Source organism: Schistocerca americana, chromosome 4 (genome assembly GCF_021461395.2).
Source record: "Schistocerca americana isolate TAMUIC-IGC-003095 chromosome 4, iqSchAmer2.1, whole genome shotgun sequence".
NCBI lineage: Eukaryota > Metazoa > Arthropoda > Insecta > Orthoptera > Acrididae > Schistocerca > Schistocerca americana.
The window spans coordinates 384,033,917-384,059,719 of NC_060122.1; the positions used below are offsets into that span (position 1 = coordinate 384,033,917).

Genomic DNA, 25,803 nt, shown 5'->3' on the forward strand with positions numbered 1-25,803 from the left:
ACTCCAACAGCGCAGAAACTATCTCTGCTGTTTCAGATCCGGACGGTGCTGGAGAATGCGACGGTGGGACTGCCGGGGCTGCTCACTCTGGACCTGTCGCACAATCGGCTGGAGCGGCTGGAGGCTGGGGCGCTGGTTGGCAGTGCGCAGCTGGAGACGCTCGTGCTGTCCCACAACCATCTGCTGTCGCTGGCCATGCCGCTGCCTCAGGACTGGGCCTTCCTGCTGCCGCTGACACAGCTCAGCCACCTACAGGTAGCGTCTACACTCCAGTTTGCTCGCTACTCTGAATGGACGTTTTACTTTGTTCTTACCGGATTTGTCAGAAGTTCGTTGGTTCATATACATTGCAAATTCATAGACATGTTGCACACGACCATATTTTAGATCGTTTATCCTAAGCTACCCAGAAAACCCGTCAATCTACACTTTAGTATGTTAGCATGTGATATGGTTAGGAAGGAGACAAAGGGAAATCATTCCATCAACAATATGGGCCCCAAATGGGGAAACCACTAACTTATTGGACTTTGACAAAGGGCAGATCGTTATGGCCAGGAATCTCAGTACGAATATCACGGAAATAGCAAGGCTTATCAGGTGTTCACGTGCTACTGTTATGTGTATCTTTGCAAAGTGGTTCAAAGATGGTGAAACGAGTAGTCAGCGAGGTATAGGACGTCCACACCTCAGCACTGAATGTTGAATTTTGGAGCTCTCCCGCTGTGTAAAACAGCACCTGTGGCAGATCTGACGGTAATGTTGATTTAGCCACATTTCGGAGCGCGCTGTTCAGCGCTCATTGATGAACATTGGGCGCCACGGCAGATGACCCCCACGTGTTTCCATGTTGACCCAATGATATCGGCGATTACGAGTTCAGTGGACATGGGATGACCGAGACTGGATCGTGGTTCAACGGAAACTTGTAGCTAATCGGATGAATAACATTTATTGTTACACCAGATCGATGGTCGCGTCCAGATATGGCGTTCTGCTGGCGAACGGTTGCTTTAAAATGCACCGCACCACGGATGCCGGTCAGTGGGGGCAGTATAATGCTATGGGAAACATTCACCTGTCTTTCCATGACAGTATTAGTCAAAGGCACTGTAACAGCTGTGGACTACGTGAACATAATTGTGGAGCATCTGCATCCCTTCATGCTTGATGTGTTCCCCTACATCGACGACTTCTTCCAGCAGGATAACTGTTCGTGTACCGAGGCCAGAGCCGTGCTACAGTGGTTTGAGAAGCATAATCATGAACTCATGTTGATGTCTTGGTCACCAAAATGAACGAACAGAATACATATGGGACGCCACCGGGCGCCAGCCAGCTCCGCGCGCACAACCACCGACCCATAATTTAGGTAATTAAGTAATCTGTGCGTAGGTATCTGGTGCCACATACCTCCAAAACCTACCAAGCACTTTGTGATTCCAGGCCGCACAGAAACGCTGCTGTATTGCGTTTGGAAGGCGGACCAACACGCTGTTTAGCAGGAGGTGATCATAACGTTTTGGTTCATGAGTGTACGTGTTTCCCAACTTTTTAACAAACTTTTATCACAAAAACTCATCGACTCAACATCTGCCCCCAAGCTTATTAACCTATCACACTTTTATGAACAAATACACCATCAGTTTTGTTAATACACATTGTTCATGTTTTTTGGATCCGAAAAAATTCCGCTGAACTCGCTTTCAAACAGATTGCTTCAATGAGGGGTACGGCAGAGTGGTAAGACATCGGACCAGGGAAGGCAGTAGTTCACATTCCCGTCGGGCCAACACTTAGACAGGAACGTCGTTTTACAGCGCGTTCTGACGAACACCCGCCTGAGAGGCGGATAGGGAATTGTTATGTCCGCCTGTGGGGCGAATATCGCTTTTGTGTGTGTGTGTGTGAAATCTTATGGGACTTAACTGCTAAGGTCATCAGTCCCTAAGCTTACACACTACTTAACCTAAATTATCCTAAGGACAAACACACACACCCATGCCCGAGGGAGGACTCGAACCTCCGCCAGGACCACCTGCACAGTCTGTGACTGCAGTGCCCTAAACCGCTCGGCTAATCCCGCGCGGCATCGCTTTTTTCTGACGTATGTTAAGCCTTTGTTGACCACTGGGATTTACCTGTAAATTTAAAATAAATTAAATGTTGAAATGTAAAGATTTAATTTTTTATTCAATTTCAGAAAGAAAATCAATCAGTCTCAAACAAAGTTTTGTAAATCATGTATAATATTTTAGCTATACAGAAATAACGAACAGTCACTTCGACAGAGGAAGTTGGAACACGTGGTGGATTTGGAGGGTCATTCACTTTCCGAGTTTGTCATATCTGGCACATTATGATCAGAATTGAGATTGCTCATTCTCTTTCAGCTCGGTCGTGCTGATTTTAGTAGTAATAGTTGCTTTCTCTTCATATAAAATATCCTGATCCAGTTCATTTTCGGAGATTTCTGAGTCTGTGTCGTGTCCTACAGTTGACAGATAGCGTAATTCAGCTGTTTCTGTTAGAGACATTTGCAGGTATTTTTCCAGCCATTGCACTCTAAACAGACAGCCTGATTTAGGAATCAATATATGCTGGGACTTCCTTGTTGGCTGTAATTAATGAAAAAGAGTTTAAGAAGAGAACCTGCCTATCTTAATAAACTAGCAAACAACCAAGAAATGCCCGCATCTCGTGGTCGTGCGGTAGCGTTCTCGCTTCCCACGCCCGGGTTCCCGGGTTCGATTCCCGGCGGGGTCAGGGATTTTCTCTGCCTCGTGATGGCTGGGTGTTGTGTGCTGTCCTTAGGTTAGTTAGGTTTAAGTAGTTCTAAGTTCTAGGGGACTGATGACCGTAGCAGTTAAGTCCCATAGTGCTCAGAGCCATTTGAACCAACCAAGAAATAATGGTAAAATGAATGAGCCATAATAAATAAATCAAAATTTATAGATTGTAAAATACATGCCTTTGTACAGAAAATATTTCAAACGAGTAATATTGTGAATTATAAAAAAAGTGAGCCACACTAAAAAGAACTAAAACTGCACTTAAATATAAATAATTTGGTAGTTGCAATTTTATAAATGTTATGTAAAAGAACTTAAAGAATAAGTTGAATTACCTGCCTGTGAAGCAGAATAGTGCAGGTTCATGAACACCAGTCTGTGGGGCGGGTGAATATTTGCTCTTACCTGGAACATCCGCCTGTGAGGAGGTGGCTCTGAAATGGAAAGAATTTTTGTTCAGTAAATCAGCACGACGATGCACATGCCCTTCACTGCACTACGACCAAATACCAACCGAGGCTCTTGCGACTGGCTACAACCAAAGGGCGATTTTCAGCACCTGTAGAGGAACAAATGTAAACCATATCCGCCTGTCAGACGGATGTTCCGTCCGAAACGGGAGAAAAAGAGTTGGTCGATTTCGTTCCCCATCCTTCTCCTATCTGAGGTTCAATTCCGTCTCTATGACACCCTCGCAGACGGAACATCTAGCACTAAATTCCTTCCATTCAGACTGCTTTGTTTCTTATCAAATGTAACAGATTCGTCACCATTGCTCGTTGATCACGATTCCCTCCTCCTCATTGGCCGTCAGTTGCCGACAGACAGGCTCTCGCCCGTCGCTGTCGTCGCCTTGTTTCACTAACCATTTGAACTTTCCACCATTAGCCTTCACTCTCTTCCAACTTCCAAACTCCTGCGGCCTATCGTTTCCATCACATTCCATATCTCTGCAGAGAGAAATTGATCACACATTTTAAACACCGCCCCCCACCCCCTCACCTTCAATTTGGTACCTCCGCACAAAAAAATCATTTGTGTGTAGTTTGAAGCCAACATGAAATGGGAAAGGCTACGCATTGGCCCAGACATGTGTAAAATATCGAGACATAAACTACTTATTTATATTTCAAAAAACATTGTTCAGAACTAGCTTTTTAATGAAAAACTTCATTTCTTTGCATTTAATTATTAATATTTCTAAATTAAATTTAGTAATGCTATACGTGGAATTACTGTACACAATGCTTGTAAGACAAGTATGACGAAAAATTCGAATTTTCTTTTCAAAATTCTTATTCTTTTCATAAGCTCTCTCTTTAGGCCCTGGAAACTTAGGCGATTCTCAGACACAACATCAAACACATTCTGATTTCGTTGCTCGTCTATTGAGTATTATTTCGTGTAGTCCTCCATTAGCCTGGTACCTTTCTCAGTTGGATCATTTGCAACTCTCAGTTTAATAACCCATTGCGGAGGATCTTTCTCAAGGGGCATGTCGTATAGGGTTATCAGGAGGTTTTCCTTCCTTGTAACGCAAATAGCGGAGCTGTGTAATCCGCTCCCGTTTACTCCCAAATGGTAACACTATGCCTGGTATTTGGCTTGAAGGAACCGAGGCTGCCGGCCGGCGTGGCCGAGCCGTTCTAGGCGCTACAGTCTGGAACCACGCGATCGCTACGGTCGCAGGTTCGAATCCTGCAACAGGTGTGGGTGTGTGTGATGTCCTTAGGTTAGTTAGGTTTAAGTAGTTCTAAGTTCTAGGGGACTGATACCTCAGAAGTTAAGTCCCATAGTGCTCAGAGCCATTTGAACCTTTCTTTTTTTTTTTGAACCGAGGCTGTATAATGGGACAGCTCTCCAACAGCTCCATCTATCCCTTGCAGTGAAGAAAGAAAAAATTGAAATCTAGTTAAAAATACTATTAATTTATTGGAAACAAGCTTTTTGACCTCATTATCAATCACTTTTGGATTTCATTGATTCCTTCGTGAATCATTTTAACATTTTTCTTATAATGCAGTGCGGTGGCCATTTTCATTTATTTTATTCAGGAGGTTAATTAGTATCAAATATCGTAAAGACTCTAGAACAGGAGGTAAGAACCACAAACGATTTTTCAATTTCTCTAAGACTACATGAGAGAGACAACTTGGTATTTACAAAGCTTTAAAAGCATACTGAAATCGAAATACAGCGCCCTGAGTTCTGAAGGACCACAGAGATTTTAGAAAGGCCTTCGACGTACGCAGTGGTAAGAAAAACTAAATTGATAAACTGCATTCTCTTCTTGTTAAAATTTATCAGTTTCGTGAACATTTCAAGCAACAATAGCTTTCGCCATCCATCTTACAGGATGGATAGGCCCTAGAGTTCGAAGAGATACACCATGAAATGATTCTTTGTAAAGAGAGATCGTCGTTATTTTTAAAACTTTACGTTTAGACTAGTGTTATAGACAACTTTTGACCCTCTTTTCCATGTTATGTCAAACGACCGAAAAATGCATCAAATTACCAGCATTGACCTCGTAGAGTGTATTTCTTTTCTTTTGATTTCAAATGCATTTATCTGAGTCATTTATATTATAACTGCATAAATACATGACCTACTTAATTATGAAATCTCTTATTCAGTTCATCTTCACCTCTTCACAGCTACCTCTATTCAACAAAAAATATCTTCTCTCTTTCACAGATTAATGGTGATCGATTTCGTCATGAATTCAACGGTTGACTGACCAGTAGTAGTGATCTTTGAATAACACGTGCTGTGTCGTCAGTTAAAAAACACTTTTTTTTTGTTTATGTATTTCGGATGTTCTTCCAACATATTTTTGAAATTGTCTCTGTTATTAACACAAAGCTTGTAATTTTGATAAGCGGTTTCTCACTTTTAAGACTACATTTTTTTTTACTGATGAAATAAATTTGCTATTTCAATTTTTATCCTGTGCTGCAAGAACAGAAGATAAATTCCTCTGAGTTGCCATACGTCTCCCAATGCCAGTTTCTGCAACCCACTTACTGCTACTTCTATATTCATACTTCCTTTGCAGCTTCTTCAACAGTAGTTCCATCTGCAGTAGTAACAGTAGGTACTGGCAAAAAGGTTACACTTTCCATATTATTTGAATATATGATTTGGCTTTTTGTAATAATTTCAGATTATTTTCTTCTCCTGCTTGAACTCTGTAGATATTTCTTCCGCTCTTTCGAGCCTAACGTAAGTGTTTCTTCATATGTATATTCTATTTCTTTTATTTCATAAAGCCCATTCATAAGCTGTGGTGTCGGATGATCAATTGTTCTATCACTTTTAGATGTAAGGATCCAGCTGGATTTAAATGGAAAAGATTCCTTTAGTAAGCTCCTTAGAATCTTTCGGAGTAAAATAAATCAGGTAATTCAGAATTATTCATAGCGCCACCCCTCAGTTTTTGCTCCAAATAATTCCGTGCAGTTTTCAGGTTAGATATGTTGGTAACAATATCATGACAAAAAATTGAAACACAGGTCACACATTTTAGCTTCAGAAGCATCAACAAGAAATCTGTGCCATTTTATCCTAATTTCTGAGGCAGAAGCAAATCGCATTAGCTGTTTTTTAAATTCGGCCTGGTCACACTCGCATTTGTCATCAAAACAAGTAATACATTATTACAGATCTTGAGAAATGCCTCCAAAGCAACGTGGTGCCCAGATTTTTCAGCTGGACCTGCGTCTTCTGCAAATTCATTTGGTTTCAGTAACATACCTCCAATCCGCCTACAGAGCTGAGTTGTTAGCGAACATGGCTGCCAGGGGGTGCACCTGGGTTCGATTCCTGGTACTGCCTAAGTTTTTTTCTATGATGAGGCAACGCACGGGGTGCACTCAGCCTCATGGTACCAACTGAGGAGCTACTTGACGTAGCAAATGGTCGGGAAAGTCTGTAAAACGGGAGAGTGGTGTACTGACCACACACCCACCCATACTGCATCTGCATGTTTTTGCAAGGCAGAGGATAACACGGCGGCCGGTAATAATCCCTTGGGCCTTCACAGCCTGCCAAGGAGCTCTTTTGTTTTCTAAACCTACCTTCAACAACGTCAAGTGCCTCTGCAACATTTCTCAAGCAAACGCTTTGTAAATTCATGTGTTGCAGTTAGTTTTCCTTCACGATGGCAGCTGTTTATGAACCTTACTGAATCCGCTTCTCTGTCGTCACCGAAAAAACACTTTTATCACCAATTACGAAAAAAATAAAACTTACTTTGATTTTAAAATTCAGAGTCTATACAGGGTGGTCCATTGATCGTGACTGGGCCAAATATCTCACTAAATAAGCATCAAACGAAAAATCTACAAATAAAGAAACTTGTCTAACTTGAAGGGGGAAACCAGATGGCGCTATGGTTGGCCCGCTAGATGGCGCTGCCATAGATCAAACGGATATCAACTGCGTTTTCTTTAAATAGGAACCCCCATTTTTATTACATATTCGTGTAGTACGTAAAGAAATATTAATGTTTTAGTTGGACCACTTTTTTCGCTTCGTGATAGATTGCGCAGTAATAGTCACAAACGTATAAGTACGTGGTATCACGTAACAATCCGCCAGTGTGGACAGTATTTGTTTCGTGATACATTACCCGTGTTAAAATGAACCGTTTGACAATTGCGGAAAAGGTCGATATCGTGTTGATGTATGGCTTTTGTGGTCAAAATGCCCAACGGGCGTGTGCTATGTATGCTGCTCGGTATCCTGGACGACATCATCCAAGCGTCCGGACCGTTCGCCGGAAAGCTATGTTATTTATGGAAACAGGAAGCATTCAGCCACATGTGAAACGTCAACCACGACCTGCAACAAATGATGATGCCCAAGTAGGTGTTTTAGCTGCTGTCGCGGCTAATCCGCGCATCAGTAGCAGACAAATTGCGCGAGAATCGGGAATCTCAAAAGCGTTGGTGTTGAGAATGCTACATCAACATCGATTGCACCCGTACCATATTTCTATGCACCAGGAATTGCAAGGCGACGACTTTGAACGTCGTGTACAGTTCTGCCACTGGGCACAAGAGAAATTACGGGACGATGACAGATTTTTTGCACGCGTTCTATTTCGCGACGAAGCGTCCTTCACCAACAGCGGTAACGTTATCCGGCATAATATGCAGTATTTGGCAACGGAAAATCCACGATGGCTGCGACAAGTGAAACATCAGCGACCTTGGCGGGTTAATGTATGGTGCGGAATTATGGGAGGAAGGATAATTGACCCCCATTTTATCGATGGCAATCTAAATGGTGCAATGTATGCTGATTTCCTACGTAATGTTCTACCGATGTTACTACAAGATGCTTCACTGCATGACAGAATGGCGATGTACTTCCAACATGATGGATGTCCGGCACATAGCTGGCGTGCGGTTGAAGCGGTATTGAACAGCATATTTCATGACAGGTGGATTGGTCGTCGAAGCACCATGGCCCGCACATTCACCGGATCTGACGTCCCCGGATTTCTTTCTGTGGGGAAAGTTGAAGGATATTTGCTATCGTGATCCCCTGACGACGCCTGACAACATGCGTCAGCTCATTGTCAATGCACGTGCGAATATTACGGAAGGCGAACTACTCGCTGTTGAGAGGAATGTCCTTACGCGTATTGCCAAATGCATTGAGATTGACGGGCATCATTTTGAGCATTTATTGCATTAACGTGGTATTTACAGGTAATCACGCTGTAACAGCATGCGTCCTCAGAAATGATATGTTCACAAAGGTACATGTATCACATTGGAACAACCGAAATACAATGTTCAAATGTACCTACGTTCTGCATTTTAATTTAAAAAACCTACTTGTCACCAACTGTTCGTCTAAAATTGTAAGCCATATGTCTGTGACTATTACAGCGCCATCTATCACAAAGCGAAAAAAGTGGTCCAACTAAAACATTCTTATTTCTTTACGTACTACACGAATATGTAACACAAAATGGGGGTTCCTATTTTAAAAAACGCAGTTGATATCCGTTTGATCTATGGCAGCACCATCTAGAGGGCCAACCATAGCGCCATCTGGTTTCCCCCTTCAAGTTAAACAAGTTTCGTTCTTTGTTGTTTTTTCGTTTGACGCTTATTTCGTGAGTTATTTGGCCCGGTCACGATAAATGGACCACCCCGTATACGGTCTAAACATTGTGTGATTAGGACCATAATCTACCCAGGTGTTCACGCAGAGCACAGGAGATTTGGGTGAACATTAACTCATTATCGGAACACCCTTTTAGCAACGTTCGGCATAACATGAAAAATAAGGGAAAAAATGCTATACCGACGATCTTCGTAAAAGCGACCGGCAATCCTTCGGACACTTCGGACACGCGTGCAGCATACAAGGCCCCTGCATGCCTCAGAATTGCGGACTCGCGCTGTCGCAGAAACGGGGGAAACACGACGGCGGTACGAGCGCTAACAGAGGCTGCCACTTCCAAGGAACCTATTCGCGTCCGCCGCACACGTGACCAGAGAATATTGCCGCGAGTACTCCGCCGCCGGTCGCTACAAACGTTGGCACCAAAGCTATAGAAATTAGTTCTTCCGGCGTCGAGAGCCTCTCCTAGTCTCCGGGCAGGTGCTACACAGCCCATCGTCTTAGGACGCCCTCGAAGCCCATTGTAGGGACCGATGCCGTTGTATTCAGTATTCACTGTTGTTCCCTTGGCGTAATCACACTGTATCCTGGATAAACTTTCCTGCTCATATGCTGTTGTTATTTAGGACAGCATATTCGGATGTGACTCTTCAAGCTTTCCCGGCGGATGTGTTGAAAATAGTCTTCAAGGGTTTGCCCTAGCAGGACTCTTTGGAGCTCACTAGCAACAAGTTTGAAGAGGACATAGTAGAATTATTTAAACACGTGCTTACTTCAACATACTTCTTATTTCATGCACAATATTTCGAACAAGTGGACGGTGTCGCCATGGGAAGCCCTCTGTCTCCTGTGGTGGCCAATTATTTTATGGAGGACTTCGAAGAAATCCACTACAGTCAGCCACTCTCAAACCCTCTTGTTTTCTGCAGTATGTGGATGATACATTTGTGATGGGGCCACGTGGACTTGATACACTACCTACGTTTCTTCAGAATCTGAATTCGCTCCATCCGAACATAAACTTCGCAATGGGAGTGGAAAAAGATGGTACTTTACCTTTTATTGATGTCTTGTTTCGAAGGAAAGCAGATGGAACCTTGGAACACAGTGTCTACCTCAAGCCAACACATACAGATCTATATCTGCAGGCCACAAGCTGCCATCATCCTGCACAATGCGGTAGTGCATTACGTACGTTAGTTCGGCTCAAATGGCTCTGAGCACCATGGGACTTAACTTCTGAGGTCATCAGTCCCCTAGAACTTAGAACTACTGAAACCTAACTAACCTAAGGACATCACACACATCCATGCCCGAGGCAGGATTCGAACCTACGACCGTAGCGGTCGCGCGGTTCCAGACTGTAGCGCCTAGAACCGCTTGGCCACGCCGGCCGACGTACGTTAGTTCATACAGCACATGAGGTATCTGATCCTGTGAGCCTATCAAGTGAAATACAACATTTTAAGACAAAATGGTTATTCTGAGAGACAGATACGTAATGCATTCAGGCCCAGGCGAGTTCAATCTATGGAGCAGAAGAGACCCACAACTTTGGCCTTTTTGCCATATTTTGGTGCCATCCTCGGAAGATATGGAATTAAGTGTGTTTTTCAACCATCTGCAAAACTGAGAAACCTGTTGGGTTCAGTTAAGGATGACCTTGGCCCGAGGAAATGTAGTGTGTACAAGATTCCTTCTCAGTGTGGGGCAGCGTATATAGGGCAGACATGCCACACAGTACAAGAACGCTGCGATGAACATCAGCGTCATAAACGCCTTCGTCAACCGGAAAAGACGACAACTGCGGGACACTGTCTGAATACAGGACATCGTATGATTTATGAAGAGACAGAAGTTTTATCCCCGGCTTCATCTTTCTGGGACTGCTTCATTAAGGAAGCAATATATATCCGTACAGCCCATAATCTCATGAACAAGGATACGGGATTTCAACTGAGCACAGCCTCCCTGCATTGGCTGCTATTAAATCACGACGCGAAAATTAAGGTCCTTCGATAACGGGCCTGTCATAATATTGGCCTGGTACGGCCGTTGGTGAGTAACGTCCGGCAGTACTGTTGACAAACGCAGTGTACAGCGCACGCGCAGGAGAGCCGCTCTAAGATTTTCCTCAGAGGGAGTTTGTATATGGCAAATCATTGCGCATGCGCGATTTCCGCGGCTGCGCATTCTTCGCGTGCGTGTTCTAGAAACTGGTCGTCGACGTGCGGATACCGTCAGTCGTACCTAGCCACCAGCAAGGTTGAACCACTTGAAGAAGTCGGACAAGTGCTCCGAGAAAATATAAAGTGGTATTTGCACAGCGTGATCCGGCGGCAAACCCGTGAAGACTATTTACAGCATATTCGGACTTAGAATATTTTCCGTACAAGTGTATTTGCCTATAAAGATGCTAATTGTGTTACTTTGTCAGACTCTGGAATCACCATACTGTCAAGACTTCATACCTGTCAGACACTGTAATCATGATTTTGTTATTATCATCGAAGCAGACGTTTCTCTCTTTCGTCAATAAACTTTTGTAAACTTTGGACACTGTTTTCCCTGTGTCACTGTTAACGACGCATGAAAAATGGTAGGTGTGGAGCACAAAGCAAATAACAAGCACCGAATAAAAAAACATGTACAGAATTTAAAACTACGCTAATGCTGTTAAATAAAATAAATGTCTTTAAACGTCAACAAAACGACACCGGTAACCGCCGTTTCCACAGATCTAAATAGACACCAGATCTACAGAGCTGTGTTTCGTGGCAGTTGTCATGGTCTATAAACAATAGAAGGACAAGCTTTTAACTACCATCATCAATCTCAGTGTTTCCCTAAATTCAGGACCAGATCTACTGAGTGTGGCACTCTAGGCTAGAGCCTTTTCAGCTACCCACCCCCCTCTCGATCGTTTCCAACTTTCGATGTCTCTGTTTTCATAGGTCTTTTGTGCGCTACAAAATTAAGACGCCATGCTGCAAAAGGGTAATCACTGATGGGATTACTTAATAGAAACATACAATTGATTCTATGTTCATAAAAGTTATGTTCCAGCTTACTGTCATCTTTCTTCTTTGAAAAGGAGAACTACAGCATATCGAGGAGCCCAACAAGCTCTACGTACGTGGTGTATTTTTTATTGGATGGGTGTACGCAGGAGGACTTACAACAACAACGAAACAATTCGTACCGATGCGATTTGTTGGCAAAAAGAAAAGAAGTAAATGTGTGAATAGCATCTCCCTTTGTTTCGTTCAGTAGTTCGTTTAATATTTTGTGCCTATCTCCAATCTGCCACTAAGCTTTCACCACAGTAATATGAGGTCTAAACATCATTCGATCAAACTGGCTGTTGCAGCTCTCTTATCCCATCCCAACAGCACCAACTGCCATCCTGCCCTCAAACATTTACCTATAAACAGTTGCCGGAAACATGAGGCGGCGCCGCTTGCTTGATCTGGTAGTATGTTTAGTACGTAGTGCTACGATAACAGACTATTCACCGTCCATGTCTATTGCTCTATTTTTCAGTTTTATAACTTTTTAGTAATTTATTTTCCTGTTTTGCAGAAACCACCACGTTCCCCCACACCCTGTTACTAAGTTAGCATCCTGTTCACACTTCGCTCGCTTATCCCTCCGGATGTGCAGAGATGGTCCAATTATGATAACTTCTGGGCCTGGAAAAGGATCTTCTGTCTTCTTGTATGTCCTATGGCCGAGAGGTCTTTTCAGACAGTTCGGTCTCACCATTGTTGCTTTCTTAGCACCAGCCGTAGATCCTGTGCAGGTAATTAAAGATCATACCTACTGACCTAAGTGTCCGCAATTATCGGCATGAGGTGAGTGATTTGAGTATAGGTTGATTGGCGACTCCATTGAGTGCTGTGTGCACAACGACCATATGATAAATAAAATTAGAAGGAAGGTCAGCATTGGCCGTAATTTTGATTATTTATTAACAGCAAAATCGATTTTCCATCACATAATGATCATCTTCAGTGCTTTAGCGTACAAATTAAAGTTTATTGGCACTGGTGTCTAGCTATTAGCAGTAACAGAAGCTATGAAACGATCATAGCTTCTGTTACTGCTATTAACTAGACACGAGCTTTAATTTTTACGCTAAAGCACTGAAGATCATCATTATGTGATCGAAAATCGATATTGCTGTTAATAAGCCATCAAAATTACTGAGTATAGATGTTTTATTCTCAGGAACTTATACTAATGACTGCCTGCGACTCTACTGGAGGGCAAGTCTAACAATATTGAGTAACACAAGAAATACTGTGACTTTATCAATAAGTGTACACCCTTGGGCTTTTTGGTAGCCACATTGTCCACACGAAATTTTGCTGATTCCTTGGTACAACGGCGGTTTGGATGCTCTTTCGCATCCAGTGTGGCTGCGAACCTTTACAGAACCGTATCGAAATAGTGTCCTCAGTCTTCCCTCTGTCACTTGCTCCTATAGCACTTTCCGAGCTGGAGAAAGGAGTTGGTCCAACACCACTGCGTGAAAATTCCTAGCGTACATACACTGACGCAAAAATTCTTAACACCAAGAAGGAGTTGTGTGACATGAACTAAGTTGGTAGGCGTGTTTCTACATCTGATGATGATCTCCATTCAAATTTCGTGCCAGCCGCATAAGAGTGGCGCTAGTAGGACCACTACGAGGATGCAAATCAGGTTTGCGTTAAATACAAGAAGTGACTATTGTGACCTTTAGTCACTTATGGGATGTCGATCAAGAATGCCTTTAAGGTGACAAAGGTGCCTTTATCAACACCTCACTGAATTTGAACGAAGTCGTGTAATCGGGCTACGAGAAGCTGGATGTTCCTCGTACGGCACTGCAGAAAGACTTGGCAGGAATGTAGCCACTGCACATGACTTTGGCAGCAGTAGTCAACAAAATGTACGGTCGCAAGAAGAACGGGCTGCGAACGGCCATGTGGCATTACTTACAGGAAGGACCATCACGTTCAACGTATGGCTCTGTCGCATAGTACAGCACCTGCAGCAGCAATCTGAGTAGTAGTTGGCACGACGAACTGTTACAAATCGTTTACTTCAAGAATAGCTCCGAGACAGACGCCCTGTAGCTTGCATTCCACTGACTCCAAATATCACAGCATATTTGCGACCTCAGTGGTGTCAAGCGAGGGCAGTGTGGAGATCTGTTGTGTTTTCTGATAAAAGCTGGTTCTGCTCGGTGCCAGTGATGGTCGAGTGTTGGTTAGAAGGAAGCTAGCTGAGGGTCTGCAACCTACCTGTCTGCAAGCCAGATACACTGAACCTAACCTGGAGTTATGATTTGGGGAGCAATTTCATGTGACAGCAGGAGCATTCTCGTCGTTATACCACGTCACTTTGGTCACTCATCCTGTTGCACTGTCACTCATGAACAGCATTCATGGGGCGTTTTACAAGTGGATAACGCTCGCTCACATGTAGCGCTGTTGTGACCCAACATGCCCTAGAGTGTCGACATGTTGCCGTTCGATCAGCATTCCTGTCTCCCGTCGATCACATATAAGACGTCATCGGATGAAAACTGAAGCGTTATCCACAAACATCATTAACAGTCCCTGTATTGACCGACCAAGTGCAACAGGCATTGAAATCCATTCTGCAAACTGAAATCCAGCGCGTTCACAACACAATGCATGCAAATTTGCATGATTACTTTCAACATTTTGGCCGTTACGCCGATTAATGCACCAGAATTTCACATTTACAATGGCTTATCTCGCATTTAGATTAACCTGTGGTCTTGCGATGTTAATAAATGTTACCTAGGCAAACGTATTCCAGAAATTTCATTACTGTACATTACTTTTTGGTGTTGCGATTTTTTGCCGTCAGTGTACTAAGGGGACGACTGTCAATTATTTGAGATACAATACGTTTTATGTTCTTATTCTCAGCTATAATTCTTGTGGGACGTCACGTTTTTCACACTATTCTAATTAGTCACATAAAAAGTGTCAGTTTTAGAATTTTGCTCCCTCTGGCAGAAATTTCTGCGCACGCCCATCCCTACGGACGTGAAGCAACGTACCTCGTTGTGAGATAATGTTCATGTTTTATGATCTACGACCTTAATCCTATCATACTCTGTTGCTGAATGCTGCTGTTTGATCTACATCAATAGTGGTCACACTAAGTACATTACTGTGCAATTCAATCAAGCAATCCAGATACTTACGGGATATTCTCAGAGTACAAATACCCTATGACTTCTTGGTCTCAGCAATATCCCACCTCCAGCTCAAAGATCATCAGAAGTTACGCTGAAGGTTCACAACAAAATTTAGAAGAATCCTCAGCCCTCAGCTACCCTTTCGTCGGGATTTGCACAAGCAGAATACCAACACTTGACTACAAGGTAATGTCGTGGCGCACAGCAAACAACCTTGTTGGGTCCACTTTCAGTGTCAACCATTCATGGAGAATCCAGTAACAGCAATCATCAATAGTCAAGAAACATCAGTTGAGGATCCTTCCATATAGATACAAGGATTCGATTTCCCCAGAAGTCAATGGAGGACCTTGATCTGGACTGGAACCTGTCAATGCACATGTGGTTATCTACTTGACAAATGGGGTTAGGTTAGTTCTGAAAATTGTGACAGAGGTGCCTCCTTACAGTCAGTCCACCATATCGTTACTGGGTCTCCTCTTTGACGTATAAAGCACCCCTGGGCAACATGTGCGCTCCCAGAGCGCTCTCCAAGTGCGATCGAGTCTGCTCAGCTTTTCGGCTTCCCCCACCAAAAATGGCTCTGAGCACTATGGGACATAACTTCTGAGGGCATCAGTCCCCTAGAACTTAGAACTACTTAAACCTAACTAACCTAATGACATCACTCACATCCATGCCCGAGGCAGGACTCGAACCTGCGACCGAAGCGGTCGCACGGTTCCAGACTGTAGGGCCTAGAACCGCTCGGCTACTCGGCCGGCGCTTCCCCCACCACTGCGCTATTCCGAGAAGCTGTGCGTGTAACGGCTACACGCTGAAGGCTACACACGCGGGAACCTTAGCAAGAGGTGTTTGCAACTCGGTGCAGCTACTTCTCAGAGGTGAATATCACAGCACACTTTTATAAGCAGGATTTTATCATATCTGTCTACTTTCCACTTTCTATTTTACTGCCAAAGTAATAACTTATTACTTGATTAAATAAAAATAATAAGTAGTGCCAATAGCAGGACTATAAAAAGCTTTACAGATAGGAATTTAACATTACGTTGTGATGTTTACAAACTTATACATATTTCGATTTTAGAATATGTAATATGTCCGGAAATATCGTTCATGAAACAGTTGAACACATGAGTTACGCAGATTAAATTGTTTCCGGCACTTCATCAAATACTGAATTAACTTTAGTGGCTTGTCTGTGCACCCCAGCATGTGGCTCGTGGAGTAACATTTTATAAAAGTCTTGTAAATTCCTCAATTGGACAAGCAGGTTGTTTGGTTGTTTAGCTGGGTGCTCGACCGTACGTCCATCACCTCAAGTCAGAAGAAACGATGTACATGAGCAGCGAAAAGAGAAAATTTTCTTGCTAATAAATCGAAATTTGTTTTTTGCGCGCAATGTTTTGGAATTTCTTTGAGAACTCTTGATGAAATACACTGAAGCGCCAAAGAAACTGGTGCAGGCATGCTATTCAAATACAGAGATATGTAAACAGGCAGAATACGGCGCTGCGGTCGGCAGGGCATATATAAGACAAGTGTCTGCCGCAGTTGTTAGATCGGGTACTACTGCTACAACGGCTGGTTATCAATATTCAAGTGAGTTTGAACGTGGTGTTATAGTCGGCGCACGAGCGATGGGACGCAGCATCTCTGAAGTAGCGATGAAGTGGGGATTTTCCCGTACGATCATTTCACGAGTGTATCGTGAATATCAGGAATCCGGTAAAATATCAAATCCGACATCGTTGCGGCCGGAAAAAGATCCTGCAAGAACGGGACCAACCACGACTGTAGAGAATCGTTCAACGTGACGTAAGTGCAACCCTTCCGCAAATTGCTGTAGATTTCTATGCTCGGCCACCAACAAGTATCAGCGGGCGAAACTTTCTACGAAACATCATCGATAAGGACTTTCGGAGCCGAAGGCCCACTCGTTTACCCTTAATGACTGCACGACACAAAGCGTTACGCCTCACCTGGCCGCGTTAACACCGACATTGGGCTACTGAAGACAGAAACATGTTGCCTCGTCGGATGAGTCTCATTTCAAATCGTATTGAGCGGATGGACGTGTACGGGTATGGAGACAACCTCATAAATCCATGGACCCTGCATGTCAGCATAGGGGCCTGTTCAAGCTGGTGGGGGGTCTGTAATGGTGTGCGGCGTATGCGGTTGGAGTGATATGGGACCCCTGATACACCTAGATACGACTCTGAGAGCTGACAGGCACGTAAGCATCCTATCTGATCACCTGCATCCATTCATATTCATTGTGCATTCCGACGGACATGGGCAATTCCAGCAGTACAATGCGACACCCCACGTCCAGAACTGCAACAGAGTGGCTCCAGGAACACTCTTCTCAGTTTAAACACTTCTTCTGCTGGCTACTAAACCCCCCAGACATGAACATTGTTGAGCTATCTGCTATGCCTTGCAAAGTGCTGTTCAGAAGAGATCTCCATCCCTCGTACTCTTACGGATTTAACGACAACCCTGCATGTTTCATGGTGTCAGTTCCCTTCAGACATTAGTCGAGTCCATTCCATGTCGTCTTGTGGCACTTCTACGTGCTCGCGGGGCCCGCACACGACGTTAGATAGGTGTACCAGTTTCCTTGGCTATGCAGTGTATTTCGATTACTGAAAAATATTCGGTCATGCCCGATCCACATATGACTATCTTGAGTTATGGGAAGTGTTTCACATCAGGAACTTGAAGGTGATTTTTCCACAAGATTATCTTCTGTTTGATAGCATATATCTTGTCCGTCACATGTGTTACCAAATGATTCTCCTCTTGCATTAAGGTACCTAAAGAATTCAAATAATTTGTGAGGCCAACAATAAAAGATTTTTTTCACTACTCTACTTACCCTGAACTCAGTTTTATTCTCTAATGGCTGCGTTCACCGTCATTCTACAAAAAACAAATTCATCGTATTGTCTTTGTAGCTGGTGTTGTAATGACGTTCCAATAAATGTTGTACCGGCTCATAATAGAGCGAAGGTATATTAGGGCCTTTGCTTGTCTTTTAAAGGTAGTAAAAGTACATTCGGAATTGAACGAGTGATTCTCCACTTTTTCCTTTATGGACAAGTGCGTAGACACCTTAGTACTCCCAATGCAGAACATAAATCTAATTTAACGCAAGTAGTACTGTTGGCAAACTGCTTGGCGTCCGGCAAGGCGACAGTACAGCTCTAGCAGCGTCCGGCGTGCTCTTTGGTCAGACGTGGTATCATTGCTGAACTTTTAAACCTTTAAATTAATTTTGAAAAACGTTAACCCACTCTTTAATTTCCGTTAAATTTCTCATAGTCCGTTAATCAGATATCTACTATTTATGGCAAAAATGACGCAGCACCGCCCGCGAAAATCATGTTCTGACAAGTTCGTGTCATGTAGGAGTGTGACTACGACGGAGTGTGCGCGATCAATGCAAACAATCGAGTGCGAGTGAGCAGTAGCGGATTCATTGGCGCGGGGAGGGGGCGGGGAGGGGGGGCTAAGAGGCTCAGTCCGCCCACCCCCCCAAAAAAAAGCATCTGGGTCCACCCATGACAAATCTCAAATTAAACTTGATACTATCCTACTGTCTTAGTACTATACTACCTACAGTACAATTTCCATCACTTATTACGTAATCCATTTAAAGTAGGCGTAGTATGTTTTCAAATTTTGCATTTCTTTAAGAACGTGCTTATGTGACTAGTTTTCATCGAAACATAGACAAGGACATCTTCGTTCGTTTTTCTTTACTGAAAAGGAAGAAAGAAGAGGTAGAATCGAGAGAAAATGAGCCAGTATTACCTGGAAACAATGTCGGTGACTTATCATTGTCGACTCAACGTCCAGCAGGTACATCTTTCCGATTATTTTGTACGTACTTAATGAAATACATACAAACACGATTAGTCGAATTTGTGACTTTTTATTAGGTTGCGTTCGTTGATCTTTTGGTCGGTGTGGTGTTGGTGGCTGTGGACTGGACTCTGGATCAGTATTGCGAAGTTATTGGTTTTTCACAATAAATTTGGTGTTTTTCAGTATCTGTCTAGTGTGCAGATTTTGCATCTACTGGCTGCTGTGAATTATGGTGGACTTTAAAAAGATTGGATTGGTTCATGGTAAAATTATTTTTAAAATCAGTTGATCGATTCTAGATACAGCAAATAGCTCTATTTAATTTGCTGAAGTCTAGTAGCTCTTAAATATATATCACCTAAACATTTCTAAGACACAGTATTTTGTCTTCGTTCCCGTGTTGTTTTGTGGCCGTATTCTTATGCACCCGTTTTGTTATGTCCTCTAGTATTAATAAATCAGCAATTTCATGCACAGTGCATATCTGTAGTGCCGATGGTAATGTAGTGTTCTTAAATGAGTTGCTGTTGTATTAGTGCTAAACATATGTAAAGTAATGGGACAGTAGGCCCAAAAATTTCGTACAGAGTCGCTACGCGATAGTAAATTTGCAGGCTGGCTAGAAAGAATTCAAGGCGATGACACAAGAGCATGTAAATTTTGCCATAATATTCTGTCAGCGTGTTCTGCGCAATAATAAGCCACAGTGACGTAAAAAAAAACACAGGGCAGCGGCAGCACCATTGTCAACAAACGAAAATACCTTTCAAAACCGTGAAAGAATATTTAGAAGTGAATGAAGCTGAGGGCTCCCTTGCATTATTTGTGTCCATCGATCACGTCATGTCATCACTTAACTGATTTGTGCAAGAGTAAATTCACAGACAGTAATATTACCAGAAAACTTAAAACACGTAGAACAAAATGTACTGCAGCTATAAAACGTAATAAGGCGGTATTTTGTGGAAAATTCACCGAGATATATCTAGCAGTTGGGTCAAGCCTGCCTACAACCTGTCGAAGTCATTGAAGAATTTGCAAAGCGTTATCCGAGGAGACTCGTTATGCGTTAAATTAGCAAAAAAGTGTGTTTTTTAGGCTATTATCTTTACCTTCAGAAAGATTACGCTCAGTTGGGTCAAGCCCCTCCCAAAACAAAATCCTGGATGCGCCACCGCGAATGGGAATAATTATAGGTGTTGGCTGTTTATTGTTGTTTGTTTACTGAGTGCGGGATGATAACTAATTTTTGTCAATGCACTGACTGTGGAAACTAAATCATAGAATCTGATTCTAGCTCTACAACCAATGAAAATCCATCGCCGCACTTAAAAGATTACGTTAACTTTGTAACCATATCGGGAGAACAAATACTTTGCGATTGTAGTCTGTGCTTGCCTAAATTATCAACAGGCGGGACTCACATTTCCAGCCTTAACAACTTGAAGCAACACATAACGAGAACATAAAAATCACAGTACGTTTGAAGAAACAGTGAATGCGGGGTCTGGTCGAGGAAACTCAAAAGATACATCAGTGTTGGACATTCAGATATCTACAGCGGAGCCAGTAACAGTAATCCAGTTAAAAGAATACGACAGAGAAACAGGAGAGTCTTTTGGCGTTGCAGCAATGGCAGCGGTGTGTCCCAAGCTAGTGTGGACCAATGTATAGTAGACTTTGTTCTTTCACAAGTCGCAGAATCGAAGTCAAATGGTTCAAATCGCTGTGAGCAAAAAAATGGTTCAAATGGCTCTGAGCACTATGGGACTTAACTTCTGAGGTCATCAGTCCCCTAGAACTTAGAACTACTTAAACCTAACTAACCTAAGGACATCACACATATCCATGCCCAAGGCAGGATTCGAACCTGCGACCGTAGCGGTCGCGCGGTTCCAGACTGCAGCGCCTAGAACCGTTCGGCCACTCCGGCCAGCAATCGAAGTCATTTGAGATTGATAACTGAAGTTCAGTTTCGAGTAGAATTCTGGGCAGACGCATCGTTGTGAGCGTAATCGATTAAAGCAACATCTTATTAAAGGAAATATGCACCGAGAATCAAATACTACCTTATTCTCCCGTATTTTGATTCTCCAGTGATTTATTGTTGATAACTAAATAATTATAAAAGTAAATTATTAAATAATTAAACTGCTCTTTTTATCTTAGATGTTCTATCTAAACTTTGCCAACCATAAAATGGAGATGAGCTTTTGGTGTCATTGGCCGGGAGGCCCCTTATGGGCCAGGTCCGGCGGCCTTGGTGCAGGTCTTATCACATTCGACGCCACATTGGGCGACCTGCGCGCCGGATGGGGATGAAATTATGATGAAGACAACACAACACCCAGTCTCTGAGCGGATAAAATCCCCGAGCCAGCCGGGAATCGAACCCGAGCCCGTAGGACTGCAATCCGTCACGCTGACCACTCAGCTATTGGGGCGGACTGCCAACCATAAATTTTCATTTAAGCAACGGTAATGCGTTTGATTCCATAGCTCAGTGCACTGTACCCACAATATAAAGTTTACCATTCCGAGTCAATGATTAAAAATTAACGGTAACTTCGGATAAATCTTCTGTAATGTAACACTTTAACGTTCAACGAAGTTAAATTTTTTGGTAACGGATTAACGATTAGTGAAATTAACTTTTTGATTAGCGTTGCCCAACTGTGCCTGGTGTAAAGGCATGGGGTCCGGGGCTCCCGTATCATCTAAATGAAATTATTGATTGGCGACTCCATGTTGTCTTGTGCACTACGACCAGGAAACAGGTATACTTGAAAAGAGAGACAGCATTGGTCGTATATTTTTTACTATTGCAAAATCGATTTTCTGTCACTGAGTGACCATCTTCAGTGCTATATTGTATAACTTAAATTACACATAACCAAGTAGCCGTGTAGTGAAACTGAAAGATAAGGAGAGTTTTCGTTTGAGCGTGTTGCTACAGCGTATATGCAACGTAGTGTGACTCCGATGTGGGTATATGAGCACCGACATGAAGGCAAGAGATCAGTGTGGCATTACTGCCTTTCCAACGTATGTGCAGTAAATGCCGAAACGTTAACTATGGCGGCGTTATAACAAACGCGTTCAAACTGGAGAACGAGGAATGAGTATGGGTCAGCATGTCTGTCGAAAGCCGCCGTCGTGGAAGGGTCTGACAAGGGGTGCTACTGTTCATGATAATGCCGTCCACACATCGCAAATGTGATAACGCAGAAGTTACGGCAAGTGGAACACAGTCGAGTGGCCGTCCTTTTGACCTCATCGCTCCTCTCACGATTATCACGCCTTTGGTCCCTTAAAAAAAGTCTTGAAGGGTCGACTATTCCTGCCGGAAGAGGATGTGCAGCAGCAGTTACGGACTTACCGACGCAGCAGGACACGGTTTTCAGGGACGACTGCCTCAACGCCCACGGTGATTTTTCCTGAGTGGCATACCAGTTCTGGACTGTACGGCCTCCGGACGGAAACTTTTGATCGCACTTACATTCTTATTTTCAATCATACAACGAAAAAGGAATATGCACTATAGATAGTCGACAAGGCCATCGATACGCCTGAACTATCGATACTACTGTCGGCTGTCGCCTCTACCTATATCTCTACTTATACACTACTGGCCATTAAAATTGCTACACCACGAAGATGACGTGCTACAGACGCGAAATTTAATCGACAGGAAGAAGATGCTGTGATATGCAAATGATTAGCTTTTCAGAGCATTCACACAAGGTTGAGGCCGGTGGCGACACCTACAAGTTGTTGACATGAGGAAAGTTTCCAACCGACTTCTCACACACAAACAACAGCTGACCGGCGTTGCCTGGTGAAACGTTGTTGTGATGCCTCATGTAAGAAGGAGAAATGCGTACCATCACGTTTCCGACATTGATAAAGGTCCGATTGTAGCCTATCGCGATTGCGGTTTATCGTATCGCGACATTGCTGCTCGCGTTGGTCGAGATCCAATGACTGTTAGCAGAATATGGAATCGGTGGGTACAGGAGGGAAATACGGAACCGTGTGCTGGATCCCAACGGTCTCGTATCACTAGCAGTCGAGATGACAGGCATCTTATCCGCATGGCTGTAACGGATCGTGCAGCCACTTCTCGATCCCTGAGTCAACAGATGGCGACGTTTGCAAGACAACAACCACCTGCACGAACAGTTCGACGACGTTCGCAGCAGCATGGACTATCAGCTCGGACACTATGGCTGCAGTTACCCTTGATGCTGCATCACAGACAGGAGCGCTGGCCGGGGTGGCCAAGCGGTTAAAGGCGCTACAGTCCGGAACCACGTGACCCCTACGGTCGCAGGTTCGAATCCTGCCTCGGGCATGGATGTGTGTGATGTCCTTCGGTTAGTTAGATTTAATTAGTTCTAAGTTCTAGGGGACTGATGACCTTAGAAGTTAAGTTCCATAGTGCTCAGAGCCATTTGAACCATTTTTTTTTTTAACAGACAGGAGCGCCTGCGATGGTGTACTCAATGACAAACCTGGGTGCGCGGATGGCAAAATGTCATTTTTTCGGATGAATCCAGGTTCTCTTTACAGCATCATGATGGTCGCATCCGTGTTTGGCGACATCGCGGTGAACGCACATTGGAAGCGTGTATTCATCATCGCCATACTGGCGTATCACCTGGCGTGATGGTATGGGGTGCCACTGGTTACACGTCTCGGTCACCTCTCGTTCGCATTGACGGCACTTTGAATAGTGGACGTTACATTTCAGATGTGCTACGACCTGTGGCTCTGCCCTTCATTCGATCCCTGCGAAACACTACATTTCAGCAGAATAATGCACGACCGCATGTTGCAGGTCCTGTACGGGCCTTTCTGGATACAGAAAATGTTCGACTGCTGCCCTGGCCAATAAAGTCTCCAGATCTCTCACCAATTGAAAACGTCTGGTCAATGGTGGCCGAGCAACTGGCTCGTCACAATACGCCAATCACTACTCTTGATGAACTGTGGTATTGTGTTGAAGCTGCATGGGCAGCTGTACTTGTACACGCCATCCAAGCTCTGTTTGACTCAACGCCCAGGCGTATCAAGGCCGTTATTACGGCCAGAGGTGGTTATTGTGGGTACTGATTTCTCAGGACCTATGCACCCATATTGCGTGAAAATGTAATCACATGTCAGTTCTAGTATAATATATTTGTCCAATGAATTCCGAGTTATCATCTGCATTTCTTCTTGGTGTAGCAATTTTAATGGCCAGTAGTGTATTAGAAGACTGAGTCGAAGTACATAGAATTAATAAATAAATGTGTTTTCGAATGAAATGAAAAGCATGAGTCTATTTAAGGTCTTCTCTACCACGTCTAGGTCCCGTGAACACAGCGCGGCCGTGTACGTGGGATTAAACGCAGTAACTGCGACAGGTGGTGTTAAAAACGTTATTAGAGGTATTAAACAAGCATAATGCTGCATTGGACCCACTCTTTGACAAAATGCTGGCTACGTGCTTCATAGGATGAACTTATCGAATGGGTCGTGGAAGTAGATCTGGAGACGTAAGATTGTACTCACTTGTGATTGTGCACATTTGTCCACAGATGCTGTTTATTTGTAATTCTTTTCACCATGTGTTGTTGTTGTTGTTGTTGTTGTTGTTGTTGTGGTCTTCAGTCCTGAGACTGGTTTGATGCAGCTCTCCATGCTACTCTATCCTGTGCAAGCTTCTTCATCTCCCAGTACCTTCTGCAGCCTACATCCTTCTGAATCTGCTTAGGGTATTCATCTCTTGGTCTCCCTCTACGATTTTTACCCTCCACGCTGCCCTCCAGTACTAAATTGGTGATACCTTGATGCCTCAGAACATGTCCTACCAACCGATCCCTTCTTCTAGTCATGTTGTGCCACAAACTCTTCTTCTCCTCAATTCTATTCAGTACCTCCTCATTAGTTATGTGATCTACCCATCTAATCTTCAGCATTCTTCTGCAGCACCACATTTCGAAAGCTTCTATTCTCTTCTTGTCCAAACTATTTATCGTCCATCTTTCACTTCCATACATGGCTACACTCCATACAAATACTTTCAGAAACGACTTCCTGACACTTAAATCTATACTCGATGTTAACAAATTTCTCTTCTTCAGAAACGCGTTCCTTGCCATTGCCAGTGTACTTTTTATATCCTCTCTACTTCGACCATCATCAGTTATTTTGCTCCCCAAATAGCAAAACTCCTGTACTACTTTAAGTGTCCCACTTCCTAATCTAATTCCCTCAGCATCACCCGACTTAATTCGACTACATTCCATTATCCTCGTTTTGCTTTTGTTGATGTTCATCTTATACCCTCCTTTCAAGACACTATCCATTCCGTTCAACTGCTCTTCCAAAGTCCTTTGCTGTCTCTGACAGAATTACAATGTCATCGGCGAACCTCAAAGTTTTTATTTCTTCTCCATGGATTTTAATACCTGCTCCGAATTTTCTTTTGTTTCCTTTACTGCTTGCTCAATATGCAAATTGAATAGCATCAGGGAGAGGTTACAACCCTGTCTCACTCCCTTCCCAACCACAGCTTCCCGTTTATGCCCCTAGACTCTTATAACTGCCATCTGGTTTCTGTACAAATTGTAAATAGCCTTTCGCTCCCTGTATTTTACTCCTGCCGCCTTCAGAATTTGAAAGAGAGTATTCCAGTCAACATTGTCAAAAGCTTTCTCTAAGTCTACAAATGCTAGAAACGTAGGTTTGCCTTTCCTTAATATTTCTTCTAAGATAAGT

General features: G+C 43.4%; 1 protein-coding gene across 1 annotated transcript in view; it reads left to right on the plus strand.

Moving 5' to 3' along the window:
* Positions 1-25,803, plus strand: part of LOC124612584 (trophoblast glycoprotein-like) — an 81,262-nt gene that overhangs the window by 52,155 nt on the left and 3,304 nt on the right. Inside the window, exon 3 of the mRNA XM_047140869.1 lies at positions 37-255. Within this exon, the coding sequence (XP_046996825.1) occupies positions 37-255 (219 nt within the window). The remainder of the gene's footprint in view (positions 1-36; positions 256-25,803) is intronic.